At 39.1% G+C, this 16,713-nt stretch overlaps 2 protein-coding genes across 3 annotated transcripts in view; one reads left to right on the forward strand and one right to left on the reverse strand.

Moving 5' to 3' along the window:
* PTER (phosphotriesterase related) overlaps window positions 1–3,923 on the reverse strand; it is a 51,112-nt gene extending 47,189 nt beyond the window's left edge. Inside the window, exon 1 of one of the 2 annotated variants that reach the window (XM_034402214.3) lies at window positions 3,693–3,923. Coding sequence is in view for 1 of the 2 variants with exons in the window: in XM_034402212.3 (XP_034258103.1) it covers window positions 3,626–3,628 (3 nt within the window). In the remaining variant the exon portion in view is untranslated. Of the gene's footprint in view, window positions 1–3,625 lie in introns of both variants that reach the window. The other variant, XM_034402212.3, reaches the window with a different exon arrangement.
* Window positions 3,924–3,929: 6 nt separating this feature from the next.
* Window positions 3,930–16,713, forward strand: part of LOC148114358 (uncharacterized) — a 40,436-nt gene continuing 27,652 nt past the window's right edge. The window contains exons 1-2 of the mRNA XM_087892847.1: window positions 3,930–4,071; window positions 13,966–14,031. Coding sequence (XP_087748973.1) covers window positions 3,930–4,071; window positions 13,966–14,031 — 208 coding nt within the window. The remainder of the gene's footprint in view (window positions 4,072–13,965; window positions 14,032–16,713) is intronic.

Here is a 16,713-nt window from a genome sequence, read left to right on the forward strand (position 1 = left end):
CACACTGAGCGTACTGTAGTAGTGTTAACTTAACCTGAGTTACAGTTTCAGCAATTTCTATTTCAGGTTTTGACTTAACTGATGAAAGTGGCCAAAGGTTCTTCTGGCTAAAACAGCTTTCGCTTGTTCCAGCAAGAAATCAAAGTCCAAGAAAACAGCTAAACTGCACACAAGCTTTTTTAGAGGCAGTGCAACCCTGTCCAGAGCAGTAGCTGAACGACTCAAGAGTTTCTCTACCCACAGTAGATCCAACTTAAGGAATCTACGTAGTCCAGGTCTGTTTCATTCTAACAGTCTAATATTATACTTCCCAAGGATTCAACATCTTTTTCCTCAAAACCAATTAAAACTGGAGCTAGTCAGGAAATAGTGTAGTGTTTCTCAATCTCAACAATTTTGAAGTGTGGACTTCAGTTCCCAGAATTCTCCACCCAGTATGACTGAAGAATTTTAGGCATTAAAGTCCATACATCTTAAAGTTGTTTAGATTGAAAAACGCAGAAATAGTGAAATTGTATAAGCAGTGCTTCCTTTGCTATCTGTTCATATTTTGTAATTCTCACCAAGCAGGAACATTTTTCTCTTATTTTTAACATAACTAAAGGAGATTTATTGTAGCTATTGGTATAATTTATTAACCATTCTGAGATTTATCTTGTCAATATTAATTTCTACAAATCTAGACTATCTGTGTATGCTCCTTCTAAATGGTCTGGTATCATTTCCTAGGTATATTCTTCACAAAGCTCAGTAGCTTTTTATGCTGTCATCCATTTTTTTCCTTTTTTTTCATGGAAAATGTTTGCAGTGGTGCTTATAGTATTTCCTTTCGTAGGAACTCCCATCTATCTGAAGCTATTTTTCCATTACGAATATCTTATCATAGCATTCCATAGGACTATTTATGAAATAAAATATAGATTTTTAGGTGTAAAATAAGCTATCTTTTTCAAACATTCTGCCAGAAGCATAAAAGATCAGAGGAGAAATAAAACTTTTTAATATTTTGATTGTATGGATTTTTGTAAAAATAAAATAGAAAACAGGATTTTATACAGGAAGTAAGACAAGATGGATGAACCATGCACCCATCTTCTTCTGCCAGCTGCCAAATACATTGATCCACCAGCCTACTTAAGCAGTTTCCTTCCCTCCTTTGCTTTCCTTCTAGAGGGTGCCACTACTAATATAAACTATTTATAAAAATAAATAGAATAAAATACCATAAGGAGGTCAGCAGGGAAGCTACTGCTCTGTTACCATCTTGGCTCGGCCCCCACTGCCAATATACCTATGTAAACATTTCCTATGATGAATATTAAGTCCTCTTGTGATGAAAGCTGCCTGCCCAAATTCCCCTTTGCTTACAAGATCATTCACTTTCATATATTAGAGCTGTGAAGGCTTCACTAATAGTACTAGATTTGGACTGAAAAATATCTACATAGCAAACAATATATATTATGGTCATACCAATTCCTTCAGCTTACAAGTGGTAACCCTACTAGACCTTTCTCTCTCTTCTTTTTCTCTCTCTCTTCAAATTCTATCACAAACCAAGACAGCCATATTACATAGTAGTAGCAGAAAGAAAATGCAATGAATGAGTCAGAAAAGAAGCAATGCAGCATACAAAAAATATGTAAGAAGCAGAAGATCAATATAAGATAATTTGCCAAATGGCAATTTACCAATGTGCTTATATCATTTGTATTGCCCTATTGAATTATATGTAAATCATTTATCATTCCCTCTAGATTTTTAACAGTTCTGTAAAACCTAATATATTCTTCATTTCTCATCTGTATATTAAACAGCCTGTCATTTTACCCAGTAGTCTACTACATCTGAGCTGCTAAAATCTGGATAACCATTAGATGGCAGCAAAGGGTTAGAGCAGTTATTCTCAAAGAGTGAGCCATCTAACAGTCTCATATTACTTAGTATCACCCTACAATAACAATTAGGTGGGGAGAGCCACTTACCATCTCATTCTCACAGGCCAACAGTGAGTTGATGAAAATCCATCTGTTGCCTTAGCATCCTGAAGCTGTCAAAAAGGGCAAGATGGCAGCTGCAGTATATACCATCTTGCTATTTTAACCATATCCTTCGGATACTTGTAAAAAAATATTAATTCAATACAAATCTCCCAAGCAGTAAGAAGTAACTGATAGACACAGGCAGTTCGCAAGAATGGGTTAATGACTGAAACATTCAAGTAATAAACCAAATACCAACACAAGTACTAAATCAGAAAACTGACATTAGGGTGGTTACCAATTGTGAATACACATAAGATGTAATAACTGAAACAGTGATCTTGCAGAATTAATTTTTAAAAAGTTCAAATAGGAAAGACAAGGATAAATATCCAAAAATGGTTTTGTTGGACTGGAGATCCATTTGTCCCTAGCCACATAATCGCTGGAAACTGAAGTATATTCTTGTCCATAGCAATGTTTACATGAAAGGAGAGTAAAAAAGTCAAGACAGCAGATACTGCATCTGCCATCTTGCTTTTTTTGATCCCAACCTTGTAGACACAAATGCTTGACCAGGTTCACATTAAGCATTGTTATTAAGTGTAGAATATATAGATTATTTCAAGTAGAAAATAAATATTCTTCTGGATTAAAATTTCCAGTATAACATTTAATTAAGGCCTTAAAATTGATGAGGATAATATATTCACAAAAACAGTTTGTGAACTTGTGAGTGAATAGTGATCACTGATGATGTTACCTAGTTTGGGCAATGAAACATCTGCAAGAAAACATCTCAGAAAACATCAAGGACCCCACAAAGGCATCTATAATTATTACCTTATAATTAGCCAAAAATACCTTATGCTCTTAAAATGAACATATAGGAAGGATGTATATTTAATTGAGCGTTCTGCCTTTTTTGAACATAGTGGAAAAGGATTGCAAGACATTTATTAAGTTTCCTGTATCTTTTTGCTGCCACTTAGTACCTTTGTCTGCCAACTTTTTTCTGCAAAAGTTGATCTGTATGTCACCACTTGTAAATCAAGAGAGATTGTTAGATGTAGTGGCTAAGGCTACCACCTGGGAGACTACAGGGTATTTCAATATTGCCTTGGGCACAAAGCCAGTTGGGTGACGTTGAGCCAGTCACTGTCTTTTAGCCCAAGTTAGTAAGCAATGACAAGTCACTCCTAAAATCTTCCCAAGAACATTGCTGGGATTAGTCCATGCATTTGCCAAGAGTCAAAACTGATTGGAAGGCACAAAAATAAGTATTCAGTGTGAGTTATTAATATGAGCATACTTTCCTTACTCATTTGGAAAACAGTTTGCAAAGTTATGAATATTAATTCTCCGCCCTTTTTGAGGTATAGCAGGAATTCCAATGATACATTTGATAGATACCTCAAAATACACATAAGACGTTTTGATTACCTAATTTATAAATTACAACTTAGTTAATATACGGTGACAATTTGCAAATTCAGGATCCCGTAATTTCATTAATGCAGACTAAGCATTCTCTAGTCAAAAGGCACAGAAAAGGGAAGTCTACATGTAGCACAATCCAGAGATCACTTCGAAACGCAACTTGCTTGTGCGGCATAGAAAGCGCTTGCCTGTCCTGACCTCACCATTTCATGACGCCAATAACACAAGGCCTCGTTTCGGGGACTTTGGGGGTGGGTGTCACTGCCTTACCAAGCGGCGAAAAAGAAAGGGGCCGGTCTGCGGTTCGGCGACCTAAATCGTGGGCTCTTCTTTTTCGGGACGTTCCCGAGGCTTCGCTGCTGGTTTAGGAGAAGGCCGCGCCTCCCGTCAGTCAGCCGCCCGATAGTTTCGCTCTTACCGAGGGCGTCAGAGCAGAGGATTGGCAGCTCCTCCGCCTCCCACCGCAGATTTAGTATCGCGTCCGCGGAAGGGGGCCTCTGAGTGGCAATGCAACTCCGCCTCCAGCCGTGGCCTGGCCCAGGTGGAGCGGGCGTCGAGCTTTCCTTTGGCTGGATGAAAAATGGGGCAGAATACAGTATAAGCGGCCTGACAAAAAAGCAAGGCCGGTGTGTGTCCGACTGCCCTCCGGGTATGTCCAGTAAATGAAAAAGACTTTAACCTATTTTCAATTTATTTTCAGGCTCAACATCATTTTTGTCTAAACCCATGTTGCCAGCCTTAGAAACATTAAGATGTGTGGACTTCAACTCCCAGAATTTCCCCACCAACATATTAAGTGGGGAATTCTGGGAGTTGCAATTTACAGGTTAACGTTCCTGAGGTTGAGAAACACTTGTTTAAGAAAGCCTTAAAGCCTCTGAAGAAATGTCACTGTAGAAGTTTCTGTGGTGGCCTGTAATATTTCCAGCCTAATTTCTCCGGTTGATCAACAATTTGATAGGGCTGGATTTTGTTACAGCTTGGATGAGAACCTGATGGAAAACCCCAGGACTTTTAGATTTAGGAAATACAAACTGAATTGCTTTAACATCCCTGCCATAGAAACTGCAAGGACTGTCTAAGACAGAGGTCTTCAAACTTGGCCGCTTTAAGACTTGTGGACTTCAACTCCCAGAATTCTCCAAGCGGCCAAGTTTGAAGACCTCTGGTCTAAGAAGTCACACCAAGTCAAGGGAATCTAACTTTATGATTTCCACATGCTTACTCAGAACTTAATGTTGATTGATTTTAATGTGGCTCAATGTGCAAAGTGTACCCAAGGCTTAGGATCTTTAGCACTTGTATTTTTGCCAGCTGCATTTCAACACCAGATCCATATCCTTTATGGAGAAAGGAGAAGGAGGAGCATATGGCCAAGCGTATTGAGAGCAGGGTTCCATCCAAAGTACAGTGTTTCAGTGTTTGAAATCATCAGGTGCATTTTTGTTCAAGGGATTAAAATCAGTATATTAAGACATAAGCTCCCCAACTATTCAGATATTTTCCATTTTACGTTATGCACCTGGTTATTGGACTGCTAATTTCACTGGAGAAAAAAATGTTCAAAACATTAAATTGATGTAGATACAGTGAAAAGAAAGGAAGTTCACAAGACTGCTGTTCTCTTGGGCCCTTATAGTCTCGAAGGTTCTGCAATAAATCCCATTAAGTTCCCTGAGATTTATTTTTGTGTAAAAGATTATTGATCTAATATATAGTTTCAGCTATGTCGGTGATGCAGGCATATACTCAACTAAATTACTTTGAAGTTCCATTTTGGAGATTCATTTCAAGTGCAATCACTTCATCTCACCCTGGAAAGTTGACATCCTTTCAGAAAAAGCTTTTATTGTTCCTTGTATTATCTGTTGATTTTAGTTATATGCCATTCCACTTCCAGAGACATAAAGAGGTTGCAACAGAAACATACTGTTGCATACTGTCATTCTTCATCTGTGATCTTCTAGAGAGAAAAAAATATTGAGGCAATCTTTTTGGATTGGTAGGATTAGAAGCAATCTGGAAGGATCCTCACTGATTTGATTCATTCATTTTTGTAAGACATAATATGATTTATTTTATTTTGTATTGGCACATTGTATAAATTTGACACTTTCCCCCAGTTTCATCTGACCATAGCACAAACAAAGTCCAACAATTTACTATTTCTGACATATTCACTTTCATCCCAACCTAATCCAGGTTGTATACATTGTGTTTTTAAAGCAGCAGTTTTCTGCTTGACTATGTAGCAAGTCACAGCAACTTTTGCTATGTGTACAGTCTGACATATTTCACTGATCTTTTGACTGGTGGTATAATCAGTTGATTCTTAGAAGTGGGATAGCCACTTTAAGCTAAACGCAGGCATGCCTTGTCCCTTCTAATCTCTCCCTGTCTCCCTGGGGCAATGGAGTAGTCAAGATTTTTAAAAATCAGGCTCTCCTTCTTTACTTGCAAACTTTCTGAGCCAGTCTTGAAGATACTGATCAATAATGCTAGTAGGGAATGAGCATTGAAGCAAAAGAGGATTAGCTTTCTTTCTGCCACTTTAGGATACATACATACACACACAACCAAACAGCTATTGTCATAATGTTTTCAAATACAGGCTTAGCATTGAATCCATGTTCAAAAGAAACTTGCATAATAAACTAACAGGCCTGAGATGCTAATTTTTCACCACTTATCATGTAACCCTATACCTGTTAACTGTTATTTGCTTTTCTTTTAAACATGAACTTAATGAAGTTGCAGAAGAGCGCTAAACATATTAAAAAACACTTGACTTCACAGGATGAATGTCACATTCATTCAAGAATATTGCATAGTACACAACACTCTTACATCCCATCTCATCAGTAATAAAGAGACTTATGGGAATGTAAATGGTGCAACCTTCTATCCATGTGACCTATTAATATAATAGCAGCTATCATCACAATGTGCACCTACCTATACCTCTAAGCTAGTAGGAGACTAACATGTTCAAAGGGATGGGTCTTTGCAGCATTCTTCAGCCTTCAGCTCTGTCAAGTGGATTGCCACCTATTGGGAGAAAATGGCAGAAGGCCCAACTCTTTATCCATCACATCTCTATTTCAATGGATGCTTGTGTAGGATTGGAGATGTAACCCTAACCCCAAACCAAGGATGGACAATCAACATAGTCTTTAGGAGGCAATACCCAGAGCCACTCGGTCTTGTCTGGATTAAGTCTGAGCCTGTTGACTCCCATCCAGACCTTCAGAGCCTCCAGGCACCGGCATATCACATCCACCGCATCACTGAATTGACGCAGGGTAGAAATATACAACTGGGTATCATCCGCATATTGCTGATACATCACCCCGTATCGTCAGATGATCTCACCCAGCAGCTTCATGTAGATGTTAAATAGGAGGGGAGAGAGGACCGAGCCCTGAGGCACCCCGCAAACGAGGGGTCTAGGGGTCGACCTCTGACCTCCTACCAACACCGACTGTGACTGATCAGAGAGATAGGAGGAGAACCACCATAACACGGTGCCTCCCACTCACAGCTCCCTTAGTCGTCCCAGAAGGATACCATGGTCAATGGTATCGAAAGCCACTGAGAAGTCAAGTAGCACCAAGATGGAGGAATGACCCCCATCTCGGGCTCGCCAGAGATCATCCATCAGTGTGACCAAAGCAGTTTCCATGCTGTAGCCAGGCCTGAAGCCAGACCGAAAAGAGTCTAGATAATCCGTTTCCTCCAATGACCGCAGGAGCTGAAGTGCCACCACTTTCTCTACAATCTTTCCCACAAAGGGTAGGATGGAGACTGGATGAAAGTTCTTTAATTCTGCTGGATCCAGGGAAGACTTCTTGAGGAGGGTCCTTATAACCACTTCCTTTAATGGTTGCGAGAAGGCCCCTTCCCTCAAGGATGCATTAACTAAAGCCTGGAGCCAGCCTCGTGTCACCTCCCTGCTGGCCAAAACCAGTCAGGAGGGGCACGGGTCCAACAAACAAGTGGAGGAACTCATTGCTCCTACAGCCTTGTCCACTTCCTCAGGAGTCACAGGCTCAAACTCATCCCACACAATGGGACTAAGACTTGCCCTCGTCATCTCGGTTGGAATTGCCCAATCAGAGTCCAGGTCCATCTGAATCTGAGCGACTTTATCTGACAGAAACTGCACAAACTCCTCAGCTCTACCCTGCAAGGGTTCCTCTACTCCCCCTACATTAAGGAGGGAGCGAGTCACCCTAAATAGGGCGGCTGGGCACGAATCAGCGGATGCAATGTGTGGAAAAATGTGAGCATTTTGCTGCCTGTATCACCACTAAATAAGTCCTAATAAAGGCTCTTAAGAGTGTTCGGTCAGATTCGGAGTTACTGGTCCTCCACCGTCGCTCTAGACGTCTCTTCTGGCGCTTCATCTCCCAGAGCTCCTTGGTAAACCAGGGAGCTTTCCTGGATCTATCACCATGGAGAGGTCGCAAAGGTGCAATCCGGTCCAGTGCCCCAGATGCCGCCCTATTCCAGGCAGCCACCAGGGACTCGGCCGGACTGTGGACAAGGGAGTCAGGTATCTCCCCAAGCTCCTTCTGGAACCCTTCAGGGTCCATTAGGCGTCTGGGGCGGAACCACTTAATCGGCTCCGCCTCCCTGCGATGGAGGAGTAGCGCCCTGAAATCTAATCTCAGCAGGAAATGATCTCACCACGACAAGGGAGAAACATCTATACCCCTTAATTCCAGATCATATCTCCACTGCCCCGAGAGAAACACCAGGTTAAGTGTGTGTCCCCCACTATGAGTCGGACCCTGAACTACTTGAGTCAGGTCCATGGTTGTCATGGAAGCTATGAACTCCTGAGCCGCATCTGAGGAGTCGCCAAGTGATGGCAAGTTGAAGTCCCCCAGTATCATAAGCCTGGGGAACTCCACCGCCAGCCCGGCTACTGCTTCTAGCAGCACAGGCAGGGCTTTCGTAACGCAGCTGGGAGGCAGGTACGTCAACAACAAGCCCAACTGAGCCCCTGAGTCCAACTTCAAGAGGAGAGACTCATACCCAACAATCTCAGAGGCAGGGATCCTGCAAGGGCAAAGACTCTTCCGGACAATAGCTGCCACTCCTCCACCCCTTCCCTGGAGTCGCGGCTGATGCAATATCTGGAACCGTCTGGGCACATCTCTGAGAGGGGCACACACCCCCTCCTGGCCCAGCCAAATCTCAGTTATGCATGCCAGGTCAGCCCTCTCCTCCAGGATTAAGTCCCAAATGAGGGGGTCCTTGTTAACATCAGACCTGGCATTAAACAGCAGCAGCCTGAGGCCAGGGCCCTGACATCCAAAGTCACCAGGTACATGAGGCGAGCCCAGTGAACCAGAACCAGAGGGCCGGAACAAGTAATCGCTTTGAGACAGCGAGTCCTAGTTCCCCAAGAGTCACCTACCCCTCAGCTCCCACCATATCTACCTCTCCCGGTCATAACTGCAATACTCCGGCTCTCCAACACCCTAGAGATCCCCTCTCCCACCTCAATGGCCCCCCTCCTCCCCGGCAGGCAAGGCACCCCACTCATACCGAGCCAGGGGTCATATCTGAGCCCCCATCTGCTTCTGTTTGCACACTCAGCAAAGGGTACCTTGCCCCCGGCTCCCTCATTCTCCCAAAATTCAGCCACTCCAAACCCATTCCTTCCATCCAATCCATCCCAACACCCTCACACATACACACACGCACACCCTCCCCAACATAAAATTAATATATTGAGCAAAAAGATATCAGGTGAGTTAAAACAAATCTAAAAATGCTCTGGAGACTCCACCCATGGCTTGAGAGGAGCCACATATTGAGGTATGCCAGCAAACAGTGGATGCCCTCCAGCTGTTGAACATTTAGTAGATGTTTTCCTGCTGGGGGTGAATTTTGTTGACGGAGCAGCCAAGCCAAGGGAATCCATCTATTTCTTTTCCTAAGCCTTTCTGCATAGAAATATCAAACACCATTTGTCCTTAATTGCCTCATTCACTTGTCATTTTGTTTCATATATTTTAATTCCAAAATTATATTAATGATTGTTCTTACTAATATTTCATGTAGAATTGAAATGTTGAGAAATATAAATCATTAACCTGTTTAAAATAATGCCTATATTAACTTAGTATTTATAACAGATTTTGCATGGTTTACTTTCTTTATTAAGAAGAAAAGTTACAGTAACTACAAGTCTAAATTATGTTTTATCTCAAAGGCTTCCAAATGAGTATAAATACTCCCTTTATTAATATTTCCGCTCCATTACAGTGTAAGGCCTTTGTGGAGATTTTTTTTGGTTTTGATTCTCCCAGGTTTTGACAGCTACTACCTGAGTTTGTATAATATACTAAATGATAAACTATCCAATTGTAATTTAGATCCTGCATGGTTATAGTTCAGTGTATCATGCAAACTCAGAAAATTGGGATAATGAAGTAACTCATATCTGTCATATGAAGAGATATTTGTTTGTTTCTGAAATCTTGAGAATTGAAGTTCCACACTTGCCAGGTTACCAAGTTCAAAAAATTTTGCAGTATAGCTCAATTTTGTTATTGTTAGTATTGGTATTAATTTGATTTATATGCTGCTTTTCTAGTCAGGGAGCGCTCAGTGAGGTCTGAGTCTTTTTTGCTAAATACAGTTGCAAGAAAAAGTATGTGAACCCCTTGGGATTACGTGGAGTTTTGCATGAATTGGTCATAAAATGTGCTCTGAACTTCACCTAAGTCACAACAATAGAAAAATACAGTGTGCTTAAAATAATACTACACAAACATTAGAAGTTGCCATGGTTTAATTGAACATAACATGTAAACATTCACAGTGCAGGGAGGAAAAAGTATGTGAGCCCCTAGCCTAACGATTTTTCCAAGAGCTAATTGGAGCCAGTAGTGAGCCAACCTTGACTCCAATCAGTGTGATGATATTGGATGTGTTGCTGACAGCTGTCCTGCCCTTTAAAAACACACACCTGTTTTAGGTTTACTGGTTTCAAGAAGCACTGTCTGATGTGAACCATGCTTCGCAGAAAAGAGCTCTCAGAAGACCTACGATAAAGAATTGTTGACTTGCATGAAGCTGGAAAGGGTTACAAAAGTATCTCCAAAAGCCTTGATGTTCATGTGTCCACGGTAAGACAGACTGTCTACAAATGGAGAAAGTTTAGCACTGTTGCTACTCTCCCTAGGCGTGGTCATCCTGTAAAAATGACTGCAAGAACACAGCGCAGATTGCTTCATGAGGTAAAGAAGAATCCTAGGGTATCAGCTAAAAACCTACGGAAATCTCTGGCACATGCTAACATTTTTGTTGACACATCTACAATAAGGAAAACATTAAACAAGAATGGAGTACATGGGAGGACACCACAGAGGAAGCCATTGCTGTCCAAAAAAATATTGCAGCACGTTTGAAGTTTGCAAAAGAGCACCTGGATGTTCCACAGCATTACTGGCAAAATATACTGTGGACAGATGAAACCAAAATTGAGTTGTTTGGGAAGAACACACAACACTATGTGTATGTGTGGAGAAAAAAAGGCACAGCACACCAACATCAAAACCTCATCCCCACTGTAAAACATGGCGGAGGGAGCATCATGGTTTGGGGCTGCTTTGCTGCCTCAGAGCCTGGAAGGATTGTTGTCATTGATGGGAAAATGAATTCCAGAGTTTATCAAGACATTTTGCAGGAAAACGTATGACCATCTGTCCGCCAACTGAAGCTCCGCAGAGGATGCAACAGGACAATGACCCAAAGCATACAAGTAATTCAACAAAAAATGGCTTCAACAGCACAGAATACGCCTTCTGGAGTGGCCCAGTCAGAGTCCTGACCTCAACCCGATTGAAATGCTGTGGCATGACCTTAAGAGAGCGATTCACACCAGACATCCCAAGAATATTGCTACACTGAAACAGTTTTGTGAAGAGGAGTGGTCCAAAATTACTCCAGATCATTGTGCAGGTCTGATCTGCAACTACAGGAAACGTTTGGTTGAGGTTATTGCTGCCAAAGGAGGGTCAACCAGTTATTAAGTCCAAAGGTTCACATACTTTTTCCTCTCTGCACTGTGAATACATGTTATGTTCAATTAAACCATGGCAACATCTAATGTTTGTGTAGTATTATTTTAAGCAGATTGTGTTTTTCTATTGTTGTGACTTAGATGAAGTTCAGAGCACATTTTATGACCAATTCATGCAAAACTCCACGTAATCCCAAGGGGTTCACATACTTTTTCTTGCAACTGTATGTAGTTATACTTGGCAGAGTGTATGACATCAGATTGTATTAATTTGATTTATATGCTGCTTTTCTAGTCAGGGACTGCTCAGTGAGGTCTGAGTCTTTTTTGCTAAATATGTAGTTACACTTGGCAGATTGTATGACATCAGATTGCAACTACACTACATAAATAGGGAATGAGTTGTTTCCGTAATCCTTGCAGTTGCAGTCATATTTACTCTAAGCCATCATCCAGTCTTATAAAGTCATTTCTACATAAATGTTTAGCTTTCAGCAACTTTGAGTAGATATCTAAAAATATCATCAATTTGTGTTGCTATGTTTGTTTGTGTGATTTCTATTTCCTCATGTAAATGCATAACAGATAAAGGGCAAATTTATGCCTCTAAACATTCAGAGACAAGTTCCCTCAAGCCAGACTGACCCAGTTTGTCTTAAGGAAATTTGTCTCTGAGTATAAATGTCCATCCTAGCATTAGAGAATAGGAACATATAGTAGATCTATACATTGTATATTCTCTGCTGGATGTACCCATTAGGCTGTAATGCAAATGTTCATTATGTGAACTGGTCTCACCATTAGGATTTGTGAAACAGAACTTGTAGCTTTAGAACCATGAAAATATCTGTCGGTTTGAGAAAAGGGAAGTTGTCACTGTTTACATCATGACTTCTTTAAATCACCCAAAGTCGGTTTAGAAAAAAAACTCATTATATAAAAGAATGCATTATTGAGATATAGTGATGTAATAACTTTGCAAGAGTGACTTCTTTTGGGTGAAGATAGATGTGGACCTTGTAGTAAAGCAACACTATTTTGCATTAGCCTTATACTTTTGTCTGAAAAAGTCAGTTATGCATGCGTAATCACTGACATTTCAGTGCAGTTGTAACTATAATCTTATAAACGGGGTTTATTGCGTACCAATATTTACATGAAGTAAATGCTAAATTTAAGATACCTTTCCCTCATTGCATTAAAGATTGAGAACAATGCAAAAACTGCTTGCATTAGACTATCCTCTAAATTGTTCTTCCAAATTTAAAGTGAAATTATATCGACAAAAGTAATATCACTTGAGATAATTACAGTTATTTATTCATTTTTTAATATCTTATACAGTGACATTTGTGTGGGGAGTGGTCAAAACAGGTATAATGGCACTTGTGATATTGCAATAGAATCCTGTATTTTTTGTGTATACATTGAAATTGAACACATATAATACATTTAGGGATACAATGCGGATTGAAGATGGGCCCAAAGAGAGGAGTTGAAAACCATGGTAGAAAGCAAAGCTTGTGCACTGATCAGCTCTCCAAACTCCTCTCTGGATGAAGGAGAGGATCAGGATTGCTGACAAGTGCCTCCTTACAGAGATTTCCTGTGAGAAGACTTTAAACCATTAGTCTCTGATGGATTTCAGAACTCTGGAAACCAGAATAAAGTCATATTGTCTAAGGCAAGCTAAGCCATGTGTAAGGTCCCAAAATACACTTGAGTCACCAGAATGCCAAAGAGAGAGACTCAAGACGAGGCTTGCAAAAAAACAGATTTTATTTATGGCCAAAAACAAAATACTGGGTGGAACTATATCCAGAACATATAGATATAATGCATGCGAGGAGATAGCCACACCTTGGGGAAGGTATGGCGTCCTTTTATACCCTCAGAGATGTCAGCTTAGTACCCAACTCTGGCCTCCCAATCCATGCCTGTGCATTCCTTGTTGCCCTGCAAGGGGGAATTGAAACTTCCCAATTAGTCATCTTGAGCATTTCTTTGTTTACTCAATTGGCCACTTTGGCCCCCTGGCCCTGGAAAGTAGGAGTCTATCCAGATCAACATAAATTAGGACTGAGATGTAAATTATCCCTTGGAGATACGTACCATGCTCTTAGATGGCACAAGAAAAAAACAGGGAGAAGATTGATATGGGTTCAGGTCAAATGGCAGGGACATATGTTTGACAAATACCAGATACATTACAGGCCTAATAACAGAATATGTTTGTTACAGGAGATACAAATATAAAGGCATAATATATGTGATACAAATACAAAGGCATATATGTATTACAGGAACCTAATGGTTACAGAATCTAGTATACCAGTATATCATATCCTAGTATTATTTATTATATCCTTATTATTGTTTCCCTTCACATGGTTTGGAATCTTTGAATGTGTTGCGTGTTTCCGAGGATCTAGCCCAATAACTCCAACACAGGTTAGTTTAGATTCAGAAGACATTTATTTACATTTTTCTTATCTCTTACAGGAGAACATCTGGAATGCAATCTGGACTCTTGGGCAACACCTTATATACCTGGGAGGCGGAGCCAAGGTGAGGAGGGGTCAAGGGAAGGACTAGGTGGGATGGGTTGTGTTAACCCTTGCCCTGCCATGGGTGCACAATGTTAGGCATTTGTATGTAACAGAATGGGCATTGGGTTTGCCCATTTCCTCTCTTAATCAGTTCTGTAAATGGCTTGTAATTCTTTTTTTGATACTAAAAACCTTTAGAAAAGCAAGTTTCATTACCTTGGGTGATTCTCCTTCAATCCTCAGTGAAACAATTTCATGTAAATTTAAGAAATATTTTTTTTTAAATTCAAAAATAAATAGCAAATGTGTAATTAAAACATTGGTTTTTGAAAGTTGCAAATAGATTAACGGCCAGATTCATTGGAAATAAGATTTTGAATCTAATTATAAAAATTAGATGGCTTGTTTAAAACCCTATTAAGAGGGTTTTAATATGAAGATTTTGAATCTAAGTGTAAGAAATCTTTCCATTGGAAAACGTTGTGGACTAAGGAAAAACATGAAAACATGTGCTTTCTTTCCTTTCTATTGCCCAGATATATGATTAAGAATTATAGACATTCATCAGTTCAATTATAATTATTATGCAACTATAAATATGGGTTTCTCTATTCTTGTATTCTCCCACATCCTGATACCAGACTGCGTCTACTGAACAATGCTTGCTGCCTTAAAAGAAGCTGCTTTGATTTCTCTCTTCATAAATTTGTTTCCCAGTGTTCCACTTATATATCCATAGAAGTGAGGGAGTAAATGTTACATTTGGAAGAGGAATATGAATAGGCAATCTTTAATACTGTAAGATTAAAATTAACTACTGAGTTAATGCAAATTAACTCAAATGGGATGCAAATGGGATTCTCTAGAACAAAGAAGGCTGACAAGTTTTTTCCCAACAAAAATGCAAAGAATCTGATGGATTCCATCTTATTTTGAGCAACATTTTTACCTGTGTTCAAATCTTTATCTCAATCTTGTGAAGTCAATTTGAACCTTTACATACTAATAAAATATAAAACATAAATTAAACTTAAAAAACAATATTGCTGACCTTTCAACACAATTCACGTTTATATGCAAAATTTCAAAAGTAATATAAATGATTAATTAAATAAACTAGAATGCAAAACTTCTTTAGATGTTATTCTAAGACTTGTGCTAACCCGTAGTTAATTATTCCAGAGAAGGTGAATGAATATCTTTAAAAAATATTCTTATAAAATGTAGTCCAAGGAGATCAACAAGGTTAAGATTTAAAACATTTAAGTCTTCTTTGAGGCAAGAAAGAAAGAATGAATGATTGACCTTTAGATGTTCATTGAACAGTCTAAGGTTTGTTGGATTTAACATGTATGATAGGGAAAAATATATTCCCAGCAGTTGGATTAAAGTGCATACTGTCAAAAATAGAGACGATATAAAAATCTCCAGATAGATTTCTTATTAACAGCTAAACCCAGTATCTTTTCATTCTTCACAAAGAAGCTTTTTTTTAAAAAAACAATATTGTTAGATCTCAATAAAACAGACGGCTAACATATGAAATGCATATACATATAGTTACAACTCAGCACAGATTGTCTATCTGTTCTTGCTCAAATGAAGCGAATGTATTTCTATGTATACATCTGTGATATTCGAGGACGAAAGCTTCTCTCCTAGAACAAATAGTAACTCCATTATTATCTTTTTCCAGGGGAGAGGATTGCACTGTAGGAAGGAACATTTAAAAATACTTTTACATGGGTTATGCATCCAATTCTATTTAGGATTATCAAGTGCCTAACATCACATGTAATTAATTTCAATGACTTCAGAAGAAAAGGGTTTTTGACATTAAATAAAAAGAATTCTAATGCCATTTTGTGACTAATACATTGCAAATTATTTTTAAATCATATAATTAAAGGAACTCCACAGTACTAAATTCAGTAAAGCACTGACTGTATGTTTTAGAAAATGTTCAGTATTATAGTCTGATAGATCATGAAAGGGAATGGGGGTGGAGTCTAATATTTGCATAAAATCTATCTGAAGAAAATTAGAATATTCATCTTGAGGGAAAAATGTATTGAAGTAACACGAGAAACTACAAAAAATTGGCAGAGCTCCTCCAAGCATCTGTTGAATTGGGTGGCTTTCTTCATGTGTTTAACTTATTAGCATTGCAAGCTGATAGTACCCGTGAGAGTATGTAAATTTGGGCTGCACTTCTATATACTTTGGAGTAAGTCCACTTGTATTTCTTGTGATGGATTTATATCTATTTTATTTTAAAATATTTCTTTATAAATTCCTTTTGTTTACTTCTGAGTAAGTATGCACAGGTTTGGGCTGCATGTAAATTAGATATGTTTACATTGCAATTTGTTGCTAACAAATATCTGATTTAAGATAATGTTGTACATAAAGGGTTTTATTCCTCCTTTTTATATTCAAGGAGAAGTTTCAATTTTTTTTCTAACTATGTTTGATAGTAGAAGTTCTAATCTGATTATTTCATGTGTTCTTAGATGTGCATTCAGACAAGGAAAGGCAAGGTCTATTTTCTTTTAATTGAAAACAATCACCCATGCAGCTGCTCCATTGCTGTGATTTATTACCTATCGTATCCCTTGGAAAACAAGAAAATAAGATTTTTCTTTCTGTTCTAATTGTGATGTTCTTTGTTTCTATTGCATCTTGAGTGTGAGAATACAGG

This window comes from Pantherophis guttatus, chromosome 4, assembly GCF_059756535.1.
Source record: "Pantherophis guttatus breed Tessera chromosome 4, ASM5975653v1, whole genome shotgun sequence".
In the NCBI taxonomy this organism is placed as follows: domain Eukaryota; kingdom Metazoa; phylum Chordata; class Lepidosauria; order Squamata; family Colubridae; genus Pantherophis; species Pantherophis guttatus.